We start from the raw sequence: 24026 nt of genomic DNA, 5'->3' as shown, positions 1-24026 counted from the left end.
TAGGACTTTAATGTATCTAAGGAGTTCAAAGAGAATTTGACACTAAATGGTCCTTTCTGTACTAACATTGGTATAGGGAAACCCACTATGAAGTGAAAAAAGCTATGAATTTTTGCAGTAGAACAGAAGAGTGCATTCATGTAATAGTGTATTCTGGCACATATTTTGCCTGCTGGATATAGGCAAAGTTATAACAGTGCAGAGTGGTAAGATTCCTATCATTTAAGTAAGCCTCAGTAGGATTAACAGTTTAGGTGTTCTTCTACCTATCTCAATTGTGGGAGTCAGTCTTTTGGGAGCCTGCGTATTGCACCTGGTCGTGTATAAAATACTGCAAGGGAAGCGGAAGATGGATAAAATTAAATATTTAAGCTAGTAAGAGAGTGTGAAAATGACTTTAATCTAGGATCCTACTTGAGAAAGGGGATTCCAGTGAATAGCCTTTGGGCTAAATTGCTAATTTAGTAATTAGTAGCTAATGGCTAGTTTCTGACAGATTTCAATGAAACTTAAAGGACAGCTAGAAACACCAGAGATACCAAGTTTCTGTACTTCCTGGAGTCAAAGAATCATTCAGATTGGAAAGGATCCCTGAAGGTCTCTAGTCTTTGCTTTTAAGCAGGGTCAGCAATGAATTCAAACCAGCTTGCTCAGGGTTTTTTCCAGTCAGATCTTGAAAACCTCTCAGAGCAGAAATACTCCACAGCCTCTCTGGGCATCCTATTCCAATGCTTAGTTATCCTCATAGTTCAATGTTATTCACAGACTTGATTGATGTGCATGCCATTTCCTCCTACAGGTCATTGGTAAAGATATTAAGATACTAAACGGGATAGGTCTCAGGATAAACCCCTGAGGAACTGCAGTTGTATCCAGCCTACAGGTAGAGTACAAACCATTACTTTTCAATCCCAGAATGCAGACACTTTTTGCTCATCTGGTAGTGCATCCATCTAGACCACAATAGCCAAACTTGGATACAAGGATGCTGTGAAAGACCATCTTGAAGATGGCTGCAACATTTGCCCTTCTCCATTCATCTGGGACTTCCCCTGATCTCCGTGACCATGATGATAGAAAACAGCCTTGATGTGCCATCAGCCAGCTCTCTCAGCACTCTTAGATGCATCACGTCTGCTCTCATGGACTTGTATGAGTCAAGATTTCTCAAGAGATTTATGAGATCAATCCTTTTCTACTTCTGGTGTTTCCTTTTCTCCTTGAAACCTGTCTGTATGTATAAAGGCCTGGGAGACCTTGTTGGTGAAGGCCAGGGCGAAGAATGCATTAAGTAACTCAGCCTTATGTGTGTCTGCTGTGCTTTTGCCTCAGGCAGCTGTGAGCCCACATTTTCCTTGTTTATTCTTATCATGTAGCAGTAGAAGTTCCTGTTGCTATGTTTCTTGCCAATCTCTACTATAGTTGAGCTTCAGCTTTCCTAACACCATCCTTGCTTGTCTGGACGATGTTTCTGCATTTCTCCTTTGTAGCATTTCTCCTTGCTTCCATCTCTTTTGTACGTTCTTTTTACAGCCATTAATTCCCTTTTTAGGCAAACCAGACTCCTTGTTCATCTACTGATTTTCCTCAGTATTGTGGTGGACCGTTATTTTGTTTGTGGGAAGTTGTCTTTAAAGACGAGGTCTGTTGAGCTCTCTTGCCCTTCAGAGCTGCCTCTCATAAGATCCCATCTATCAGGTCCCCGAATAAATTGAATTCAGCTCTCATGAAATCCAGGGTTTGTACTCTGTTACTTGCCTTCCTCATTCCTCTCAGGATCCTGAACAGAGTTGGTTCATGGTTGCTACGGCCAAAGCTGCCACGGATTACCACTTCCCCAATCACCTCTCCCTTGTTTGTAGCGGATCAAGTCGATCGCTCCAGTTGATCGTCTGATATTTGTGTTAAGAGCTTGTCATAGCATCCCCCACAAGTCAGCTGGATTGCTTGCATCCCACTTTGTTTGCCTTTTAGCAGATATCGGGAGATGGGAGTCTTCCATAGGAATCAGGATCTGTGATCTGAAAATGTCTTCAAGTTGCTCAAAAAGACTTTTTCCACTTCCTCCTTCTGATTAGGTGGTCTGTAACAGACTCCCACTGTGATGTCATTCTTGGTGGCTTCTCCTCTGATCGTGGCCCACCAGCTCTCAGTCAGTCTGCTGCCTGTTTTACAGAAGACCTCCATATCTTTGAGCTCCTTCAGGTATTCATGGTCTCATGAAAATAGGCTTCCAGGTAGGGGAGAGAGAGACCCAGATCAGTGCTGCCACCAAGGAGTCTGCAGCGTGGACTCGAGAGTTACCTATTCTGCTTGGCCAGGACGCCTTGTGGCAGGCCAGTCAGCACACAGAGCTTGGAATCAGACACATCATCATGCAACTGAGGGCTATGAAAAGGAGATGGAGGGCAATGGAGGACAGTTTAGGAAAAATATTAGTAGGCACATTGCTCATTTTCAGATTGGACATAATGGACAGAAACAGTGGATATAAAGTAGTAAAGCAAGTGTTCCGGGCACCTTTTTATCCAAAATAATAGAAGAAACTGGTCAGAAAGCATGTTCCTTTCCATTTGACTAAAAAAGGAAAGGTATTTTTTATGTTGCTTTTATAATCTTCTATGAACAAGCTATCTGAGAGTGAGGTTTTCAGACAAGGAACTTGAAGTGAAGGGAGAAATCTGTTCATAACTTACCCTCCTGTGCCCAGGTATTTCAACATCTGGAATGTAATGCTGCCTGTTGTAATACCTCTGCAATACTGTAACACAGCAGGATGCATTAATGAGAGTTTCAACCTTAAACCCACAACATCAATGAAATTTATAGTTGTCAGGCCGTTAACATTATTCAAACATAGTTTTTGTGGTTTCAATTCCCATTTTACGTTCATGTAGGAAGAAAAGTCATTGTGTTGACTAGCCATGAAGACAGAGTCCTCCTTAGACTTGAAATTTCTATAAAACAATTAAGTGTTGTTTATTACTCTTGACAGCATTCATAGTATGCACTACACGGTGGGGGGAGGGTATTTGTATAAAAAATTGTGCTAGAATCTCTCTCTTAATATTTCAGCTAGTTTAATATTCTTGAATACTAGAAGTGCCTTGCTCACATTTTGGAAAATACCACAAAAATGTTCAAAGCAGAGAAGAAAAATCTACATAAAATTGTAGTATCATCTTCTGTGGTCATATAGGTGCCGTCTCATATTCTTCCTGATGGGTAAATTTGTCTTCAGACGTTTCATGTTTCCCTACTCTTGTATCTCGGTGTGGTCTTTTGACTTAATATGTAGAGTAAGTTAGTTAAAGAGCACGAAAAAGAACAGAGAATTTCTTGAAGCCAAAATTTTGGGGGGAAGATGTGGTGAGCACTGTGATTAAGTTGCTCTGAAGAAAAATGAAATTGTTAAATCTGCAACCGATTAAGTTGAAAGAAAAGAAGGGAAGTCAATATGTAAAAAAGTGCACGTACGGTTACTCTTTCTGGTGAGGAAAATCCAAGTTGTTTCTCCCAGAAAAAAACTAACAAGCACACACAATTTACAAAGCTCTGAAGTTTGGGGGGGCGGCTGTGTGGGGATTTTTATTATCATAGGCTTCATGGTAATTCCAGCACAATCTCAGGAAGTAGTAAAAATAAATCTATCTGTCTCTTGCTGTATCGGTCTGGGTATTAACAACTTCCCCATGTTGTGTCCGTTAAAGAATTTCTTTGTGGCCCTTGAAAGTACAAACTCGGTCTCTGTATTTAATATGTTGTTACCTGCTGCCAAGCCTCTAATAGCTACATTCATAGGTTCTGTTAATCATATCTCTTTGTTCTAGAAGCCTGTGTTTTGGATTCATAATTAACTTTTTTTCCTGCTCTGATTATTTTCCTCCCATTGTGGCTCTGATTATTTTCCTCCCATCATGGCAGCACATGACTTTTTTTTTTTCCTATTTAAAAACAAATATGTAAATGGAGAAGTAACAGAAATCAGTGTATTTCGACAAAGCCTGTAATCTCTTCCTAACTGTGCTTCCAAACCTAAATTAGATTTTCATGTTGCAAAACCATGAACTTGATGTTGTAACTGAAATCGCGCTGTTCCCAGAAGGCAGCGCTGAAGCCTCATGGGCGTGAAGAGCTACAGAGGATTTTCCCCTAGGTCCCAGCATAAGAAGAGGTGTATTTTTAGTGTTAAAGGTTGGTGGTAGATAGGTGAGCCTGGTCTCAGTGTGTAATCCATAGGGTCCAAAGGAAAGAATTATCAAGCTGTATTTCACGTGAACTGGAAGGGGACTGGCAAAGAGATCTTCTGGCTATTGCTCTTTGACAATATCTCACTGTTTCAGGAGTAATGTGGGAAAACATTGTGGAGCCTGTTACGGCTTCTGTCAGTTTGGGTTCAAGTATTTCTAATTAGTGAAGGCATTTGTGGTCCAGACATTGCTTGGGCCCTCCAATAACCTCCCATTTTGATCATCATGAAAGCAAGTCAGCCATTTGAAAGATATTCTGAAACCTTGGGGATCCTACTTGCATTTTGCTACCAATACAGCCCCAAGAGTTGCTGACGCCTTGCTTTTCAACCTGTGAAGCAGGAGGGATGGATAGTTCCTTCGCTTGTCGCCTGCCTAAAGATGCGTGTCTGTGAGCGACGGGGAGACACTTCTGCTTGCAGCTGGTATCTGCTGCCCAGTGATACTTGCTTGATTGCAGAACTTGAAACACCTTTCATATGTATCTGAAATTCAGAGGAAATAATTTTGAACGGTACTCTTTGCTGATTTGGACTGCACTTATCTCCAAGACAAGATCGCTTTTATATGAATGAACAACATGATATTTGTGCTCATATTAGAAGTAGGTTTGTAGGCTATAAATCACCTTCTGGGTTTACCTTGCTGGCGACATCTTGAATATCTGTTTTATCTGTTAAATAACACTTCCTGAAAATGTGAAATGGAGGAGGATCGTAGTACAGTTCAGATCTGTTTTAAAGTGGCTTGAACGAAGTTCTCACAGTAGGGTTTTTTCTTCTTTTTTTTAAGTCTAGCGTTGACTCATTTGGTGGTGTTAAAGTGCACTTTCTCCCTATCCCCAGAGGAAAGTTAGTATTCTTTTAAGTGAAACTATTTTAAAAGCAGAACACAAGCCTAAAATAAACCAGTGTTCTCTAGAGTTCTCAGAAGGTGTAGATTTATTTACTGTAGTTAAATCATAATTAGTTCTCAGGGGATAGTGTATCTTTTAAACTGCTTTATTGCCACCATATTGGTTTTCTAAATAATCAGAAACTGCTGCTCTTATATTCTGTAGTATGAACAAAAATTTGCTGTAAGTAGAAACAAATGTCTAGAATTGCTAGTTGTCACTTACTGAAGATAGCGACACGCAAAAAATAAGCACTTCAAGAAAACGTGAAGAAATACAAAACGTATGTTATCAGAAGGCACCTTAAATGAACTATGGCTATAACTTTTTCCAGCGTAATAGATATAGTAATGTTTTACATGATCATTTTTCAGTTAATCTTTTTTTAATATTCTAATGCTTTTTGGTCAAGAATAAATGTTAACTGAAAACGGATAAATGGTAGTGCAATGTTAATGTAAAATATTACCTGATATTTAAGCCTAGACTTTCATGAATGTAGCTTAGTGTTCCAGCTGATAAGCATGGGGGTTTTTTTCTTCCTAATTGGCAGGTTAATGTTTGAGTTGCCTGAGGAGATGGGTTTAATAGCAATTGCTGTTCGACAAACACAAGGGAAAGGTGAGTAAATTTCCTTCTAGTGCTAGTAAATGTGTATTAAACATATGAAATAGGACATTTTTGATGTCACATAACTGCCTTATGGATACATTATGAGTATTTTTGATAGTATAATCTATAGAATAATTGTGTCCTCTTCTCCTCCCGCTTGAACTGTGGATTCAAACTCAAAACCTAAGTTGATAGAGACCAAAGTAAACATTTTCAGGATGTTTGGTGGCTTTTGCAGAAATGATTTAGTGGTCTTCTAGTTTCTGCCAAAAAGTCTCTCCAGTCATGGAAACTGCCATCACTACATTTAGTGTAATACAAGTTAGACTTCCAAATCAGAACTAGTTTTTGACTTAACTGGAACAAGACTGGGTCTTGACTTGCTCTGAGATAGAGATTTCTTGAGTCTGCAGGACCTGCTTGAACTGTCATGTGGGCTTTCACAATCTTTTGCGGATAAATATGAGCAGGTTCTGTCTCTTTCCCAGGAAGGAGCTAGCACTGATTTAAAAGCCACATTCATTTTATTAGAAGAACACAGTGTCCAGCCTAATAAGCTCTTCTGAGCACAGCTCTACATGAAGATGGTTACCTGGCTTTCAGTACACATCTAGCTTGTGTCAAGTTGATTCACAATGTGGGTGGATTTCTCGATGCACACAGAGCATCTTCACAAATACTTCTTCACTTAAACAAAGCAAGATTTTTTGAAGTGTGTGTGTGTGTTACCAGGTACTGTGAAAATCCTGGAAGTAAGTCATTTAGGACATTCTAGGAAATTGAATAGCAGCATGCACATTAAACAACCTGCTGTTTTTTTAAAGAAAAAGCTTTGCAGTTTAACCGTTTTTCTTTCAAAATCAGTTTGGAAACTCCATTACAGGACTTATGGTAGATTCTTGGATGGATACTTCTGAATCTTTCTCTTTTGTAGTTGTCTACATTAACAAAGTGATGTTTTTTATAAATATTTTTTTCTTGAGTTGAAGTTAACCTATTTTCTCTCCCTCCCCAGGTCGTGGTGGAAATGTTTGGCTCAGTCCCGTGGGCTGTGCACTATCCACTTTACATATCACCATTCCTCTACATTCCAACCTGGGCCAGAGAATTCCTTTTATTCAACACCTGGTGTCCTTGGCAGTGGTAGAGTCAGTTAGATCAATACCAGGATATGAGGTATCTCATTCTAATTTATCTCAAAATTCCTGTTTCCATTTTCATTAAATTCAGATTTTAACTACGTCTCCTATGCATAGAATGACTGAATGCATAGTATAGTTCTTCAGCACTAGTATAGTGGTAAACTTAGTCTTCATACATGCTTGATTATTTATGTGTTTTAAGAAATCTAGTATACATATGATGAATACTGTCTTTTATTGAGATGATTAAGTATACTGCATTCATTTCACTCATAATCTTATGAAACTTAAGACTCAGTCTTCAGCAGTAAAGAAAACGTCAATTTTGTTTGTCTAACAATTGAGTTAATTTGTTTTGATTTTGAAGCAGTTGGGGAAGAGGGAGGAGGGAAAAATGAATAAAACTGACGAATCCTTTTCTGCTTTTTTTGTTGGTGCTGTTTCAGTGGCCACTTTATCCCTTTTAAAGGATTTTTCCAACCCTTGTTTAAGGTTGAAAACTGATTTCTAAAGCAAGAACTTAGGAGTATTGCTCTCAAGAGGGAATCAAGTGTCCTGTCATCAGTATTAAAATGAAGAACCAGTCTTCTTCATCACCTCATATATCTCCTTTTTAATGTTACCATTTCCTAATATTTGCTAACTATAAAACTTTGGTATTTTACAGAAGTAGTTAACTAAAGCATATGTTTCCTATATTACAGAAAATCAATGACTTATACACATTTACACATGAACTTTATTATAGTGGCACCCAGTAGCTTTGCTGTAGTTTAGGGTCTGTCAGCCTTTCTATTAAAACCTTCTAACTTCAGTGCTTCATAACGTGACTATAAAAACAAAATGCTTCAGGCTAAAATTTGCAATATAAAATATTTGGGTTGAGTGAATAATTTAACCATTTAAAATAGAAGGAGTTAGTTTTATAAAATGTGAGTCTGACTGGGGAAGGAGTTAATTTATGAATAGAGGTAGTTTTGCTTCTGTATGCCTACCCTGGTGTACTGTGGCATTTTTTATTTTATTCCATTCAAGAGGAAAAAGGTGACTGAATTACTAAATACTAATATAAAGATAGTATGTATCAATAATACATAGCTTGCTATGACCAAGACAAAGCTACTGAATCTCTTTGGCAGTATATCCACCCTAGACAATGGGTGAAACAAATGTTAAGGGTCTGGACTCAAATATGTTAAAGCAAGGAAATTCAAAGATTTATCAGAAATTTCCCCTTTAGACTTAGGTGACGCAGGGCTTTTCTTTATGTCAGATGGACATCAGTGCCATACAAACTGCAGTAACTGCTAACAGCGGGCTAATCTATAGGTGAGGTTTCATTCTCTCCTCCAAATTTCCATACCGCTGTGGGTGTATGTCAGAATCTTAATAATCCTTTAACACACTTTAATGTTGTTCGCTATGCTCAGAGTCCATTTAAGGATTTCCATTCAAAAATCTGAAATACCTGTCTCTCAGTTTATCAGCCAGACATGATTTTTAGGATTGCCACAAATGCTGACTATGCTAAACTGGCAGTGACTGAGGCCTTTGTTCTGGGTCCTCACGGAGAAAATCTGACCGCTCGATTGAAAGTTTTACTGTCAGGTGTTAGTGCTGCAAATGTAAATGGGCCTTATATCAAAAGGGTGCTTTGCTTTCCCATTCTGAGAACAGCAGACATCTCTAGTAAGTGAAGATAAGAAGGTGCTCCATTCCCAGCGTATTTTGTGATGCCCATCATTTCTTTGACAAGCAGATAGTTGTGCAGTACCTCGTCACTCCATTTTGTGGCAAAGTCTCTGCTGTATAGTTTTCATCATGAGAATACCCAGTTGACTTGGTTGTTCTTCATACTTGCTGTCACTTCAGTTGCAGAAGTGTCTGGTGTCTTACAGGTATATATTTTCCTTAAGTCCGCTCTACTGAATAGCTCTTCGGAAGATCTCTTAACACTGATAATACTGTTTAACTGTCTCATACTTCGAATGTCTCAAGAGTCTTCTATAAATCCTTTCCCAGTGCGAAGAGTTAAGTTGTTTTCCATAATGAATATGAATTGGTGATACTCTCTCTTAGAATGCTTTGATAGCAAAATCAGGTAGTATTTCCTGTCAAGGTACGTGTCATGGACTCCTCTCTGGCCTTTAAATCTGTCAGGAAAGTAGACATGGACCCAGGTGCAGTTTTCACACATCCTGTAAAGGGATTTCATAATCTACAATAGGAGGGAATGCGACTCTTGTAGTCCTGAAGCACCTCCCATAATTTGCCTCTGGGGATACAGTCATATGCAGTTTTTCAAACTACAGGAAGCACATTTGCTTTCTTTTTGTGTTTAAGTAGCCGGTGCAAAGTTCAGTTCAGTTCTGTGGTTTCAACAAAAACTTCTCTATTGCGCTGGAACGGTGTCACACAGCACAGTTTGTGTTTCCAGCTCCATGGTGTTGCTTGAGCGTAGCGCCGAAAGTGTGAATATATTTAGGGCATTATTGAAGTATTTACATAGTTGTGAACTGGAATTTCTCCTGTCTGCTAAATTTCCTTTCTGAAATTCAAGATGTCGTTGTCTCCTTGTCTGATTTCTGCAAGGATCCCCAAATACAGTGTTGATATTATTGTGGGCTTACCCTGATTGTTTATCAGCAGTAAGCCACAGCGGCTGCAACAGTTTGCATCTTTCTTGAATAGATCTTTTAAATCTTTAGTAGGCACTCTTGAATGAAGGAAATTAATTCTACAAAACCTCACAATTTTGAGACTGAAAATCTATAGTATCTTTAGTCCCCCTTTTGGTCGCTCTAAACCTTTATTATCTGCTGGTTTTGGGGTTTTTTTTAATTTATTTATTTTTCTCTGACAGCTGCCAACTTCTTTAGTAAACCATATAACCGTGTTACTATGGCTTCTTCAGTAACATTTGTGGAGCACTTAAGTAGGTTCTCATTATGAAGAGCAGTTGACAGTATCACATTTGGTGTGGCAAAGAGGTACAGAAAGTATAGAATATGGAGTGATGAATGAGCCACGTTCTTATAATCAGTATCGAAGAGCAAAGTGTTTCTAAATGTACGTTTTTATTTCCTTAGGATATTGATCTGCGAGTAAAATGGCCAAATGATATTTACTACAGTGATCTTATGAAGCTTGGTGGAGTTCTGGTAAACTCTACACTTATTGAAACAACATTTCATATACTTATTGGTAAATGTCTATTTTCAAGCTTTTCTATACTGTCTTTTTATAAAGAAATTTGTTGCTAATGTCTTTATGAGTTCAAATGATAAGGACAAGAACAAATAATGACAGCAGGCATAAGGAAATAAAGCACAATATTAAATCAAAAGGAAGCACAAAAAGTAAATGTTTTCATTCTTCTTAATAATTCCATATGCTTGACAAGGAAAACATAAATGCAAGCATCTGGGCTGGGGTGGTGGAGTTCAAAGAAAGAGCATTACAGGAGAGAGGGAAAATGTCCTCCTTGATCTATTGCAAAACTAGTAGAATATACTGAAAAATTTATCCTTTTTTTTCAAGTTTCATTTTTTTGCAACATGACAAATAGTTAAATAAATAACATGCCTTTTACATCGGGAGAAAAAGAGCTGCGTACACATAATAATGTTTTAATTTCTCCTTTCATCCTTTTTAAATTTATTTATAACTTGTTTCTGTCGATACCTTTCTAGAAACTGGAATATTGCTAGTGAAGCAGCAGTGAAGTCATGATTTGATTAATTAATCACTTTCTTTTGTACTCTCAAAAAGTAAAATTTGCAAAGTAGTTGGGAAGGCTGGATGGGGGAGCAAGGAGCGACAATCTGTTTGTTTATTGTGAAGAACAGTCTACCTGGAAGGCTGGTTCCAAAAAGGTAGCATGGCCAATCTCAAAAAGACTGTACGTGTATTTTCCAGCAAGTCCCGGTGCTGTAACAGGAGAAGAAATTTAGGTGCACAAAATAAGTATTGAGATGTTTCTTTTGCTTTAAGTCCGATAATCATCCTGTTATTTGTTAAGGAAAATTTTTCCCCTAACCAGCAGCAGCACAGATCTGTCAGACATGCTTAGAAACCTGCCAGCAGAGATCTAGGTTCTGGTTCCAAAACGAATTATCTGTGCTATGTCTAAAAAGTTAAATGAAAGCTCCTTAGCAAGTCTAAAAGGTTAAAGATGATGATAATATTTGGTTTATATTTGAATATAGCACAGTAGATAAGTAAAGTATCTTGCAAAGGGAGTGTGGGCATGATATCGTTTCTGTCAAGGTGCTGTAAATTCTAAGGCGCAAACAAGCGAAGCAGTTGAAGTAGTAGTCATCACCTCCTTCTGTGAAACATGCCCAGCCATTAAATTTTCTGTTCAATTGTTATATCCTCATTTTGTAAATAATCTACATGTACAGAATGGTAGTTGCACTGAGACACTTAAGAGAGTCTCTCTGTGCCCCATCAACCATTTAGTGCTTCCATATGTTTTTCCAGAGCCTGTTCTGGTTAACACAAGAAAAGCAAAAATGGCTCCAAAAATAGTTTATCTTATCAAATATCTCTTTGCACATTACATATTAGTTTTGGACCTTGTGTTTCTTATCCTAAACACTAAAACATTCAAATTCAAATGGAAACTTTCTGTATGCATTCCCCCTGATGTCCCTGGGAGTCATCTTGGTGGCGGTACGTGATCATCAACTTACTTTTGTCTGGAAGCCTCCAAGAATGAAAGTTACTTGCCACATAGGATCCAACGATCTTTTCCATCATTTCAGTGATGTATGTCACTGAGAGTAGTAGGGGTGACTCATGACAACTAATTTCTTGTATTAGTAGTAGCAATGAGATCAGATTTCTACAACAGGACAGGTAAGCCAGATGCATCGTCCCCTTTTACAGTCATGGAGATTCCTTTCCTAGACCTCACTGTTTACATGATGCTCATGAAGAGTATTTCATATATGCAGGAAATGATCAAAATCAAAGATCATCTACATGGCTCACGTGCTCTGAGAAGTACCTCAGAAGAATAAGGCAAGAGACAAACCTGCCTTTTCACCTGTATCATGTGCTCAAGGCCTCACATATGACACAGTTCATGTTCACACTTTTAAACATGTTTTTAATAACCTTTTTTTTAAGAACTTAATTATTGCAGGACTTTTGCAAGAAGAGTTCTGCAGAAGAATATACTTCATTAATGTAAGGGCCAGATTCAGAACAGACGTAGGTAGCCAAACACAACTGGAATGCAAGGGGCAGCCAACGTGCTTCACCTGCAAAAGCTCTGTCTGCCTCTGTGTGCAGCTAAGGCATGTCTGACCAGTGCACGGATGCTGAAGGCAGGGCTAGCCCTGGAACTGGAAGATATATTAGCCATGTCAGCACACTGCAAGCTTGGTGGTAAATGTTTATTTTTCACTCTTCTCGGATGGGCAATGCAGAGATGCCCTAAGAGTCCTGAGCACCTAATATTTTTCAAATTAGCTGGCTTCGTTTTTGCCACCGCATTTATCCCCAGATGCTTCTGCCTCAGCTGAGCTCGTCATCTCAGTATGTCTCTCATGTCCGTTTCCATTTTTGGATTGCTAAGTAGTGATCTCCATACATACATGCCTGAGTGCCCTGAGCCTGCAGATGGACTCCAAGGCCCTGTTATGCACCCTGACAGCACCAGTCAGAGCTCAATGGCCACGGTCACTCTCTCTTTGCTTGTACTGTATTTGAGTGTAAACAGCTGATTTGGGATCTGTTGGCACATTGTATTCTCCAGTTCATTTTCCTTTGTCTCTTTCTGATAATGCATTTCTCCTTATTTCCAGAGGATCGATGTATTGGTCCTGGTATCATTGTGGCTTTCTTTGCATGCATTCTCTGACTAGTTAAAAGCCAAAAACTCCTTTCCACTGAAGAGGTCCTTCTCCTCATAGTTAATACGAATTACTTCCATACATGAATAGTCTCATTAGTAGCAAATTTACAAAACAGTGCATCTGGACCTTCTTGCAGATGAAGGTGTATCATGTCTAAACCTGATTGACAGACTGGGGTTTATCCCAAATGTCTGAGGAAAGAAAAATCCAAATTATTAGGAGAAAAAAATAAACAGGTAATACAATATATTTCTTTACGTCCCTCGAAGCCTGTTTCAGCAGGCTACAAAAAGGGCCCCGAGAGCCATATTTAAATAAGAAAGGCGTTCTGCCAATGTTATTCTAGCTGGAGAAATCTCAGTGAGAGGCTTGAGGCTTCTAAAGGATATGCTGTGGTAAGACAGATTAAGCAAACTGGAGTCTTGCATGGCAAAGTTAAATCTTCTGGGCTTTTCAGAGCAAGCCAAACAAGGCTTATCAGCTGAGTAAAAAGGCTTAATTTTCAGAAAATGGAATCAGCTAACTGTAGTAAACAGAAAGGTCTCTTAATTAAATTTTAGAATGAAAGATGAAACTCCATCTTAGAATATGATCAATGATTTGCTCTCAATTAGCTAATGACCTGTCAGCTTCCAGGGAGTAAAAGAATTTCTCACTTTGTAACCAACGTGCAAGTCACCACTTACCATTTTCCTAACCCTCATTGATAGGATGGTGTGTTGTTGAAAGGACTAGGTTTGCTTCTACAATTTTGAGGAGGCGTTTTAAGGGCAAGAAACAAGTAAAATCTGGACTGATTTGTAATTATACAAGTAGGAAGATTTAAAGGTCTAAGAGACTGAAGAAAAACAGTTTTTGGAAACATCCTTAGAGATAATTGTATCGAGTAGTTGAATAAAGTACTGACTTTCTGGTGGTTACAAAGTGTTCGTATTTACAGATCCTGTCCTCTTTTGGTTTGTTTTCTTCAGGCTTGGGATTTAATGTGAATAACAGCAACCCCACCATATGCATCAATGATCTCATCACAAAATTTAATAAGGAAGAGGGGACAAAGCTGAAGGCTTTAACTGCAGACTGTCTTATTGCAAGAACTGTAACTGTGCTAGAGAGGCTTATAGATATTTTCCAGGAGAAAGGGCCCAACGGAGTTCTTCCCCATTACTACAAGTACTGGGTACACAGGTAAGTATAAGGTTCTTCTCAAACTTTCTTTTAAGAACGTTGAAAAGAACTCATGGATATTTTGTCTTTTTCTACTTTTTCTACTAGATTGCCTTTAAAACTAGTGACTTAATGAAAATATACTCCCAACTAGGATGTAATTTTTTAAGGGAGAATACAAATAGGACATAGTAAAATCGATGGACTAGCATGAGTTAAAGAATGCTTCTAAGTGTTTTATATGTATCATCTCAAAACAAAGGGAATTGGGAATGATTTGTTTAGCTAGTGATGAAGCTGCTGTACTCATGTCTTTTTTAAAAAAAAAAAAAACTGTTTGGATTAACTCCAACTCTGTTAATTCCACAGAAAGAAATTAAAGCAGGTAGAAAATGCTGCTGAAAATCATTCTCTGTAAAGAACCAGTGAAGTGGGGAAGAAAAATATTCAGCTAGACATTAGTTCTCTAAGCTATTTTTAATTGTTTGCACAGTGTCCACCAATTAATTCCTAACTGTCTGGTTCTCTTTATTTGCAGTGGTAAGCAAGTCCGTCTCCACAGTGAGGAGGGCCCGATTGCATGGATAGTCGGGATAGATGATTATGGATTCCTTCAAGTTCATGAAGAAGGCAAGGGTGTGGAGTCTGTGCACCCAGACGGCAACTCTTTTGACATGCTGAGAAACCTCATAGTCCCAAAGCATTAGTAGTCCTCAGAGCTCACAGTGCAAAGGGAGGCTCTTTAGTATTTGGCACCAAGCAGCTCATCTTGCTTAAAGGTGGGAAGGGTAGTTGATAGCTTGATCTTTTTTTCTTCTGATTTTCTGGTATCTTTGTTCTTTGACGTGGATAACTTCAACAGTTAAGAAGAGGTAATTATCTCATTGCTGAAGGCCTTTATTCTTCCGTATTAACTTTAAAACACATCTATGTTGCCATTCTTTGTAAGCATCTATTCTTTAAAAGGAGCCTGATTGCAAAGGAATACCTTGCAATGAACAGAACTTCCTCTTCAATTGCACACTGTATTTGAAAACTGAAGTGGCTAAATATTTCCTTTTTGTGTGTCTGTGTTTTTATTGTGCTTCAGCACAATCCAGTACAATACTGACATTTTTACTATGTTTTTTTAAACTGAATTCTGGTTTATGCGTTGTCTGCAGTGGAAACAGCTGGAAGAGCTCATCATATTTTTCTGAATTACTGGGATTACTACTAAGTTTAAATTCAGGTCTAAGTGTAGACCCTTGCTGATTTGGTTCTTCTCCACGTGGGCCTGTACAACAGTTTACCATCCTGTGCTTTGGTCGCAGGTCTGCAACTCTCGTGCCTGCCTTGAGGTTTTGGAGAGTTTTCCATCAGCATTTAAGAGCTGTGGTTGGTTATCCAAATTATTTGTATCCTGCTTTTCTTAGTCAATTGGATCTGAGTAAGTCATCTCATATCTCCTTTGAATCATAGTCTTCCAAGAGACTTTAGCCCCTGTAAGAATAGCCCACTGGAGGAGCATATCACCTAGTTGCAATCTTCTTATCCAGGCTATTGTAGGATCCGATGTCAGGGGAGGGAAGTCTAAATAGTTTACAATTTCATAATAATTCTATTGTAATAGTAAGGAAGTTAAGCGAATATATGAGAGAAAAATGCCCAGCTCTTAAAATCCCTATGATAAACAACTACGACAGTGAAAAAGAGCAAACATGCAGTTAACCTGTGTCCAAATTCTCTTCCATTGTTTCTGTTGTCACCCCCTTTCCCAAAGCAGGGCTTCTGGTTTTGCCACTAACCATTAAAAGCAAGAGGTTTAACATCTGCTGACCTGAAAATAGCTTGCTCTGGGGGCTGGCTGCACAGTTCCGGGTTAGGTGTAATAGCTTGGTCGTGACGGGAAAGCATCGCGAAGTAGGCATGTGGGAGCTTCCGTGCGATGGCAGCTTGTCGGGTTTTTCTCCCGGGTAAGGCGAATTTGCATCAGGAGGTTTGGCCACCACAGCACTTCAAACAGTTCTCTGCAACTGAAAAGTTTGTCATAGGTGTGATGTGGCCAGCTTCATGGCCTCAAGTAGGCAGCTCTGCTTATTACGTTACCTTGTCCCTACTGAAGGTGGATCAGCCAAATTGGTTTCCACAAAGGACTTCTGTATACTGACCAGAAATGGTTTTTTTAGATTAAAGTTCACCTCATAAACAATCTGAACATGTTAGTAGATTGTTTCAGTTACAAAGCCAAGAAGTCTTAAAACAAGGAAGCTGGTCTGTAATGGTAATTTAGAGTAATCCTCACATATTAGGGTTTAGGTGGTTTGGCAGCAAGTGCTAGAAGTTAAGTTGTCCCTGTTACATTTAGGATTTTATGCTCCATATCACAGTAGATTTGTCCGTGTGCCTGGCTGTCCGTACCCTGCTGGTTTGTTTTCCCCCATGATCCGTCTCATATGAGACTGCACACCAATATTTCATAGAACTGTACAGTGGAGTGTAGACAGCTGTTAATTTTCATAGTAAAAATGATACACATGAACACCAGTTTTTGCTTTTTCCCACCAGATGCTTTCAGAACTGCTTTGGGTTGTTAATTTTTGGCAGCTACCTTTATTTCAGAATCAAATATTGATGCATATTATAATCAAGTGAAACCTGAGTCTGAGTTAATAAAGTTCAAATAAAAAGAAGAGCCCATTTATATATACACATATAAAAAACAAGTGAGTGCATTAAGCACACCTACATCTTCCTTGTGTATCTTCCCTTCTTTTCTACTTCTTCCTTCAAGCAGCTTCTGAGCAAGGCATGCTGCTGCAGATCAGCTGTGGAAAGCATAGCTCTGGTACTGTTTTTCCAACCACAGAGTTTTACAAAATTTTAGATCTGTACCTCAATCTGATATTTGCAGCTAAAACACTCTCTCTGTTTTGGTACTGTAGGGTGTGCCTATAGGAAGCACCTTTGATTTTGCTCATATTCCATATATTCTGATGAGTGCCTGTAGAGATTTCTTTTAACCACCAGGTCATGCATCAGGTTTTGACTTAAATGGCTTCCTTAAAACACACTCTCCCTTCGCTAGGGATGAATACTGTAAAAGAATGATGGGGGAAAATGATAAAACATGTTCCTGGAGGAAGAAGGGCAGAAGGGACCTGTAAACCCTCACTCAGCTATGCTACCACAGTGTCTGAGCAGCAGGAGGTGGGATTTTTAATAGTAAAATGCTGCAATATTTCCTGGTTGCCATTGTTCCTTTTGGATTTCTTCACGGCCTTCTTATTGAAAAGCTTGTTCTAGTCTCACTTCGAGTTGTAAGATTATTCCAAAAGTTTTTGCATTGGAATGAAACTTCCTTTGTGTTAAGTGTTAAACTTCCTTTCTGCAAGTGAGAACTAACCAAGTGTGGATGTGTCGGAGCACAGGCGGGTGCTGTGGGAATGTGCCCCTTTGCCTCTACGTTTCAGTGACCTATTCTGCGTGTATAAAACTACCTGTCGTCTTGAGGAAACAACCTTGAGTTGGATGAAGCGTTTGTTACAAGCCTGACCTTTCCTTCAGGAGAACCAAAGAACTTCACAAAGAAAATTCCCATTGTGTCGCGAGCAGCTGCATAAGGTCCTTCTGACAGCAGCTGTTCCTGCGGAGAAAGCCGGCGCACCTTCCCCTGGCAGACTCACCTTAAGGTAGATGGGGAGCGCAGCCAGTGGGCTTACTCTTTTCATGCCGAGCCTGGCACACCCAGAAAGCCGCAACATTTTTCTGTGAAAATCATTGTTATAAGTGTTCTTTACACAGGACAGACGAATGTGGTGCAGAGTGTCTTTGGATGTAGGTGTGGAGAGAATCAGACAACTCCAGATCCAGAAGTAATGCACTGAAAATGTTTAATTTCATTCAACTGTCTAGATTAGTAAAACACCTTTTCCGTTGTGAGGCTGATGTCATATCTTAAACTATTTTCTTGATGAAGTGCTTTCAAAAAAACATTTGTTATGGTGTCCATATTTCTGTGACTTCATTTTTTTCCTCCTGGATTCTGTTATAACATTTCTCATTACACATTGTGAAAATATTTGTAGAGATTGTTTATTGATAGGAAAACTCCTGCCGAGCAAGCTGGGTATGTTGGCACATGTAAGTGGGTTGTGTCCAGTCAGCACCAATGCTGTTTCCAAAGATTTGAAAAAGTAGTAATGTACTTAACATTTAAGAGTTCAAGCAGTACATCTCACGTCTAGTAAAAGGTTTTATAAGACTTCAGAGCATTTTTTAAAAATATATCCAACAAATATCATATACTTCAAGGGCTATTACCTAGAAATAATATTAAAGCATTTAATTCTTTATGCTGCTGCTTCATTGTACAAAGATTTTTTAAATTTCTTTGCTTTTTCTGATTCAGCTACAAGACATCAGCAGTCTAAAAAATTACTCTCTGCAACTACTTTGGAATATACATTAGCTATATAAAAAAAACTGACGTACAGCTTAATGTCTGTCATGAAAAAGGTTTGTGCCGCAGAGCTGATTCCTGGGGGTAACTGGATTGATAAAAGCATTTGCACGCCTAAGTTACTGCAGTGGTGCACCGCACTGATCAGACACCAAAGAAATTACGCCTGGGCTGAGAAAAGAACAGAGGTCAAAAATGATGGCTGCCGCAGGCTGCCGTCAGGTAACGCACAGCTGAGAAAAAAGACCTGCAGGGAAGAATTGTCAACTGATGTCGTGTTTCAGTACCTTGCATTAGCGCGTTTCGTTAGTCATTCTGTGTTGTTTTCAGTTCTCCAAGAGTCTTCCTTTAAAATGCAGTGCAGCTAAAATACAATAAATTAAAAAAAAATCCTTGTATTTTATAGTACATTAACTGTCAAATATAGTACGTATTACAATTGAAATAAATTTTCAAATATGCAACGTTATTCTTTGTAAAACCCTGTGTTTTGTAGTAAAAAAGAAATCCAACTCACTTTTCCTTTGGCTACAGGATTTTATTAACATTTTAACAGTTTTGTTTTACATAATAAATAAGCAAAAATGCTTTACGTTTTTAGGGAATACATATATAATTCTGAGCATTAATAGGTTGTTTGTTTTGCGTGCTTTTTCACCTACATTTGCCAAATAGCTTTTATCTGCATCATATAAAAAAAGCAAGATCTAATGTTCAGGAAAAAGATGGAATAATAAAATTTTCTCTGTATTGTTTTTGAAGTATGATGAAATGTTGAAAAAATACTTGTGTCCTGTTTCGTGATTTTTAGAGAAATACAGGTATTCTAGCAGGTTTCCCATTCATTTTGTACTTTCTCTGGTCTATTGATATATAGTGATATATTCTCCAATTTTACATCGATTGTCCACTGTGCTTAATTTCATTAAATTACTTTAATACCCTTTTTCAAATTACAGGGCTACTGCGACCTGGAGAGAAGTCTGTTCCCTCGTCACCTTATTTACATTGCGGTGTTTCTATTAATAGGATAAAAACTTTGACACCTCAATACGGGATTAACGTTTCTAACTTCACGTTTTGGTGAAATATTCCCCCTCTCACTCTCTTTCTGTCTCTCACTCTCCATATCATTTACGTGCTACATCTGAACTCCCCTAAGAGTTAAAATCCCATCACGTTGCACTACAAAGGTATCTGCAGTGCTCAAACAAGTATGGTAGAGAGAAATGAGTTTATTTTTCATAATACATTCCAATTCGCACTCTACTTCTGTGACATAATTCTTTCCAATTATTAAAAACATTGCCACTGTCAATGGCTGTGCCGCATTTTGCAGTATGAGTGTGCTATGAACATCTGTAGTTTAACTGACTAAAAGTCGTATTTTTCTCTCAAACTAATTTACTCACATTCCAGATGTGAATCTGCAATTGCTGTTTCTATTTTGGAATGGCAGGAAAAATGTTTCACAGGCTTGCTTTTTTAATCACAGGTCTTTTCTAAAACCTACCCTGTATTATCATATGTGAATGCATAATTGATTCATTATTGCCTAACAGGGAAATTTCATGTACCTGAATATCACATACTGTAAAACATCTGTGGGAGAATGATGGAACACCTCCTCCGCTCAGGCTCACTGAATGAAGCCTGGAAGTGTGAATAACAAGGTAGACGCTGGAAAAATATTTTGTGGTATTTTACTGAAAAATATCAATGGCATTTTTTTAACGGAAGCCTAATTTGTACATTCCTGAAAACATGTTTTTATGGTGAGAAGTACTTACAAGAGCAGAAAAACACACCAGACTGACTGTGTGTGCAGCAATGCCACTAATGAGGTATAGAGAAAAGTGTCATACGAGAGTTGCGCATCAGGTTTCTTTTTAATGATGCAAACAATGTCAGTTACTCCTTTATAGGGCATGGTTCTAATTTAACAAAACTAACATAAGAGTCTTAGCATAATTGTGTCTTCTAAGGAGTTGGGCCCGTTTATTAGTAACAGTGGCTGGGAAGGCCATGAACCAAAGCCACTGTAAGACCAACTCGTCCCTTCAATCTGTGAAGTCAGAATGACAATAATATTCACTCGTAACATTTCTGTAGGCTTGCTAACTTCTCTAGCATTAGGCGAACTGAGGAGCGCAATTACACTGAGTGAGTGAATAGGCTGGTTTGGTTCAGCTTTTTTTTAAAGTCAGTATTCTGGTAATGGCTGATCCGGTATTTTTTGTTATATTTATCACGAAATATTTTTTTCATGCTTTTTGAGCAAACAAAAAAGACAACGGTGATCTTCCAAGTGAACATCAATTTAACTTCATAGTAAAGCCTTCTCTGTTAACCTTTTAATAGGAAGCAATAAAAATACTGAAAATTGTTTTCAAACATATGTTTTAAAAGTATTTTTGTGTACTCATAGCAATAAATATTCATACATACAAGGTGGTGACTGAATATTATTGCTGCAGATAAAAGATGGAGAACATGTTATTTTTAAAAGTGTGCATTCCATTACATTTTTATCTGACAAGGTGCAATCCATGAGCAGGTGTTTTTCCATATTGCACAAGCCAGGTAAGCATTTTCTTCAGCAGAGGTCTCTTTAGAGAGAGTCTGATAAGAGAGGGGAAGTTTTAAAAGTGTAAATTAGCCTTGAATTGGGCTAAGAAATACAGCTAAGTATAGCTGACTCAGATCTACAACAACCTTTGTTGTTGGTATTTACAGCTATTATTTAGGGAGTCATTCGTGGTTTTATCAAGAGCACACAATGTTTGGGGAAGTGGTTGAAAAACAAAGTGGACTGACTGTTGTCAATTAAACACACACAAATCCGTATGTCTCCTAGTTTGTAAACTTTACAAAGAAGTAAAAAAAGGGGGGGAAACCTATTCCTAATAGGCTGGACAAAATGTAAATGTGTGCGGTGTGCTTTTCGCTTGCTACAGTTTATTAGCACAAGTTGTGGTGTGTGCAAAGCGTTTGGTTCCAAACCCCGATGTACCCCAACTCCGCTTTACTTCAGGTGCGACTTTGGTTTTTGTGGTTGTGCAATGACTTTCGACTTTCCGTATTCGGATTGTCCACTGACGTTATTTGTGAAGTGCATGAATCAGTCAAATATTAATCTTACCTTTGTGTTGACAACGAGATTTATGCTTAAGGAAGTTGAGTGTGTTAAAAGCTGAACCTTTTAAACTTCAGAAGGCTACTGGTAAGTTTAAAATAAAGCATAAATGTTCATTATTCCCTTGACTATAAAGAAAACATTTCTGGTGCTATTATTAAGATGTATCTTTGACTAGCTGGTTTGAAAATCTGCACAGCTTTCTCCCAGAATACTCAGTGAAACACATTTTAGAATTTTCTTTTTCTTATTACAACATTTTATGGGGAATAGTTCCTGCTGCGTGATTTGTCCCAATTTGCCATGACGAGACCTGTAACCCTCTAATACATTTCTTTGTATGTATTAATTTGTCATATCATTGCTTGTCAGGATAAATGGTGGTGGTAACAATCTCAGAACACTATGTTAAATAAATCAAATTTAGATTTGATTTATTTAGTTTTAAAACTTTTGAATAATTAATAAATAAGCTTTTTCCAAACTCAGTTCTGTTTAGATAGTACAGCTGTACTGTGTACAGATACTAAAAATCACCACTGTTTAAACAAAGTTCATTTGTCAGGATGTTTAACACGTGGGTGGAGAGTTGATGTAAGGTTTCACACAGTTTGTCAAAAATACCTAAACTAGAGTGTATAGTTTATGACAATGATAAAAAAATCTTGAATGTATTTTGAGAAGGAGGGGTTAAGGAAAAAAATGTTCTTCGTATAGATCTCTGCATATAACACCTATCATTTAATTTTGTTGCACACTACAAAATAACAAAAATAAGATCTGTAACATGTCTTCTCACTGGCACCAGAGCTTAGTCTGTGACAACGAAGCACTGAAGCTAGATGTAGGTTTTTTTCCTGACCTTCAAGGTACTGTTACACGTGGCTTGCCAGGAACACACGAGTCTGTCCCTCATTGACCTTCAGCTATGCTCAGTAAATGTAACCGTGTTTTCTCATGCTTTTTGCAAATCGTTACAGTTTGGCTTCTTGATTAAATGTAAATACTCCTCTATTACCATCACCTTCCATTGGCTATTATTACAGAAGTTCCAATATAATGGGGTAGTGCAGATTCCTTGTGGGTTTCTGGAGAAGAAGCTGATGAGGGGCTTTGGTTTTTGTAAATAAATGTGTTTACTTCCTCGGAATTGTATCCATAATTTTCTCCTACATGTCCTGTCGCTGTACATGATGAAGTTTGAAATGTACCATGCTTGGCTAAAACATGGTGATAATTTAGAAGCACAAATGGAACTTGTCCAGAGGGTCTCACATCCATCACACGTTCACTTTCGGAGTCATGATCCAGCTTTACAGTCATTCTTTCATCGCTGTCCAGCTCATCTAGATTTGTAGTGTGGTGACTAATATGCCCATATTTGGGTTCTTTCATACAAATCCTTCTTGTTTGCTCATATACTGAGGGCATTGGCAGGAGATGACTTAATTGTCCTATAGCTTTAGACTGGAAACATTCTGATTTTGGCAGCAAGGAGTTAGCTATTGAGTTTGAAAAAGAACTTTCATTAATGCTCATTTTTTCTTGTAGGTCTCTGTTAAAAGCCAACTTGTTTTCTTCTTTAATGAGGTGGTGAGGTGGCTGAATCCTGGTTTCTATTTTGTTGGGTTTCATGATGCCAGAATCATAAATCTCTTCTTTGTATCTGCTGCCTGGCATGGGTGCTGTGCAGCTTGTAAAGTTGTCAGATAGAGCATCTTGGCTGTATCTTCTGTTTGATATGGGCACTTGCAGGAAAGAGAAAACATGTTAATTACTGCCAATGAGCTCTCATAATAGTTAGACTCTAACACTTTCTATGACTGAACTTTAATACCCATTTGGTTTGAGCCAGATCCAAGTCCCAGTGAAGACATCAAAGACATTCCCATTTGCCTCAGTGGCTTTGGATAAGTCTCTTTAAGACAGTGCTGAAAAGTAAACAAAAAAGCCCAACCCATTCAGAAGGGCCAATAGTGTTGAACAATTCTGAAAATGTTTTCCATGTGAAATGCCCATTTGTTTATTTGACTGAATCATTATAAATCACTGTCATTGTTAATATGGCTAAATCAGGGAAATTAAACCAAAGAAATATTTGGAAATGTGACCTGCTATCAAAAACCTCAACCTTGAGTAAGCTCTTTTCAGAGATTTATCGAACGATTTACCAAAGAATGGATAGCATTTCTTACATGTCAACGATTCAATGATTAGAGTAAAACAGAATTTATTCTTCGTGTCACTGTGGAAGTTTATTGAACACTTGTCCTTGTAAGGAAAGAAGAGAGCGTGTAGTATTAGATACTGACATGTCAGTATCTAATTCGTGATACCTATTTGTGATATATAGAATATCTACATTGTGTTTCATTAAAGGCTTTGCTTTTTCTCTTTGAAAAACTAGTATCAGATATTGAAAACATCTGTTGAAAAGCAACATAAATACTTCTTGAGTAATGCTGTATCTCTCCTTTTAAGGTACTATCATGTAATAAAGCTATATGTATAATATAAAT

The 24026-nt window shown here is 38.1% G+C and overlaps 2 protein-coding genes across 2 annotated transcripts in view; one reads left to right on the top strand and one right to left on the bottom strand.

Annotated features, from left to right (window-relative positions):
- The first annotated feature begins 5669 nt into the window (after positions 1-5669).
- HLCS (holocarboxylase synthetase (biotin-(proprionyl-CoA-carboxylase (ATP-hydrolysing)) ligase)) lies at positions 5670-14956 on the top strand. Its single transcript, XM_009587879.1, has 5 exons — positions 5670-5766; positions 6773-6933; positions 9989-10103; positions 13738-13951; positions 14469-14956. The coding sequence occupies exons 1-5, from the start codon at positions 5670-5672 to the stop codon at positions 14635-14637; spliced, it is 756 nt and encodes a 251-aa protein (XP_009586174.1). The 3' UTR covers positions 14638-14956.
- Positions 14957-22527: 7571 nt separating this feature from the next.
- Positions 22528-24026, bottom strand: part of SIM2 (single-minded family bHLH transcription factor 2) — a gene marked incomplete at its 5' end in the record, with an annotated part of 46772 nt that continues 45273 nt past the window's right edge. The window contains one exon of the mRNA XM_009587878.1: positions 22528-23255. Within this exon, the coding sequence (XP_009586173.1) occupies positions 22528-23255 (728 nt within the window). The remainder of the gene's footprint in view (positions 23256-24026) is intronic.

The sequence above is a fragment of the Fulmarus glacialis genome, unplaced genomic scaffold, assembly GCF_000690835.1.
Source record: "Fulmarus glacialis isolate BGI_N327 unplaced genomic scaffold, ASM69083v1 scaffold11101, whole genome shotgun sequence".
NCBI classification, from domain to species: domain Eukaryota; kingdom Metazoa; phylum Chordata; class Aves; order Procellariiformes; family Procellariidae; genus Fulmarus; species Fulmarus glacialis.
This window is presented reverse-complemented; position numbering and strand designations above follow the sequence as displayed.

Coding starts and splice junctions, on each gene's coding strand:
- HLCS (XM_009587879.1), top strand. CDS start 5,670: ATGGGGGTTTTTTTCTTCCTAATTGGCAGGTTAATGTTTGAGTTGCCT. Junction 10,104..13,737: donor AACATTTCATATACTTATTG/GTAAATGTCTAT, acceptor TGTTTTCTTCAG/GCTTGGGATTTAATGTGAAT. Junction 13,952..14,468: donor TACAAGTACTGGGTACACAG/GTAAGTATAAGG, acceptor CTTTATTTGCAG/TGGTAAGCAAGTCCGTCTCC.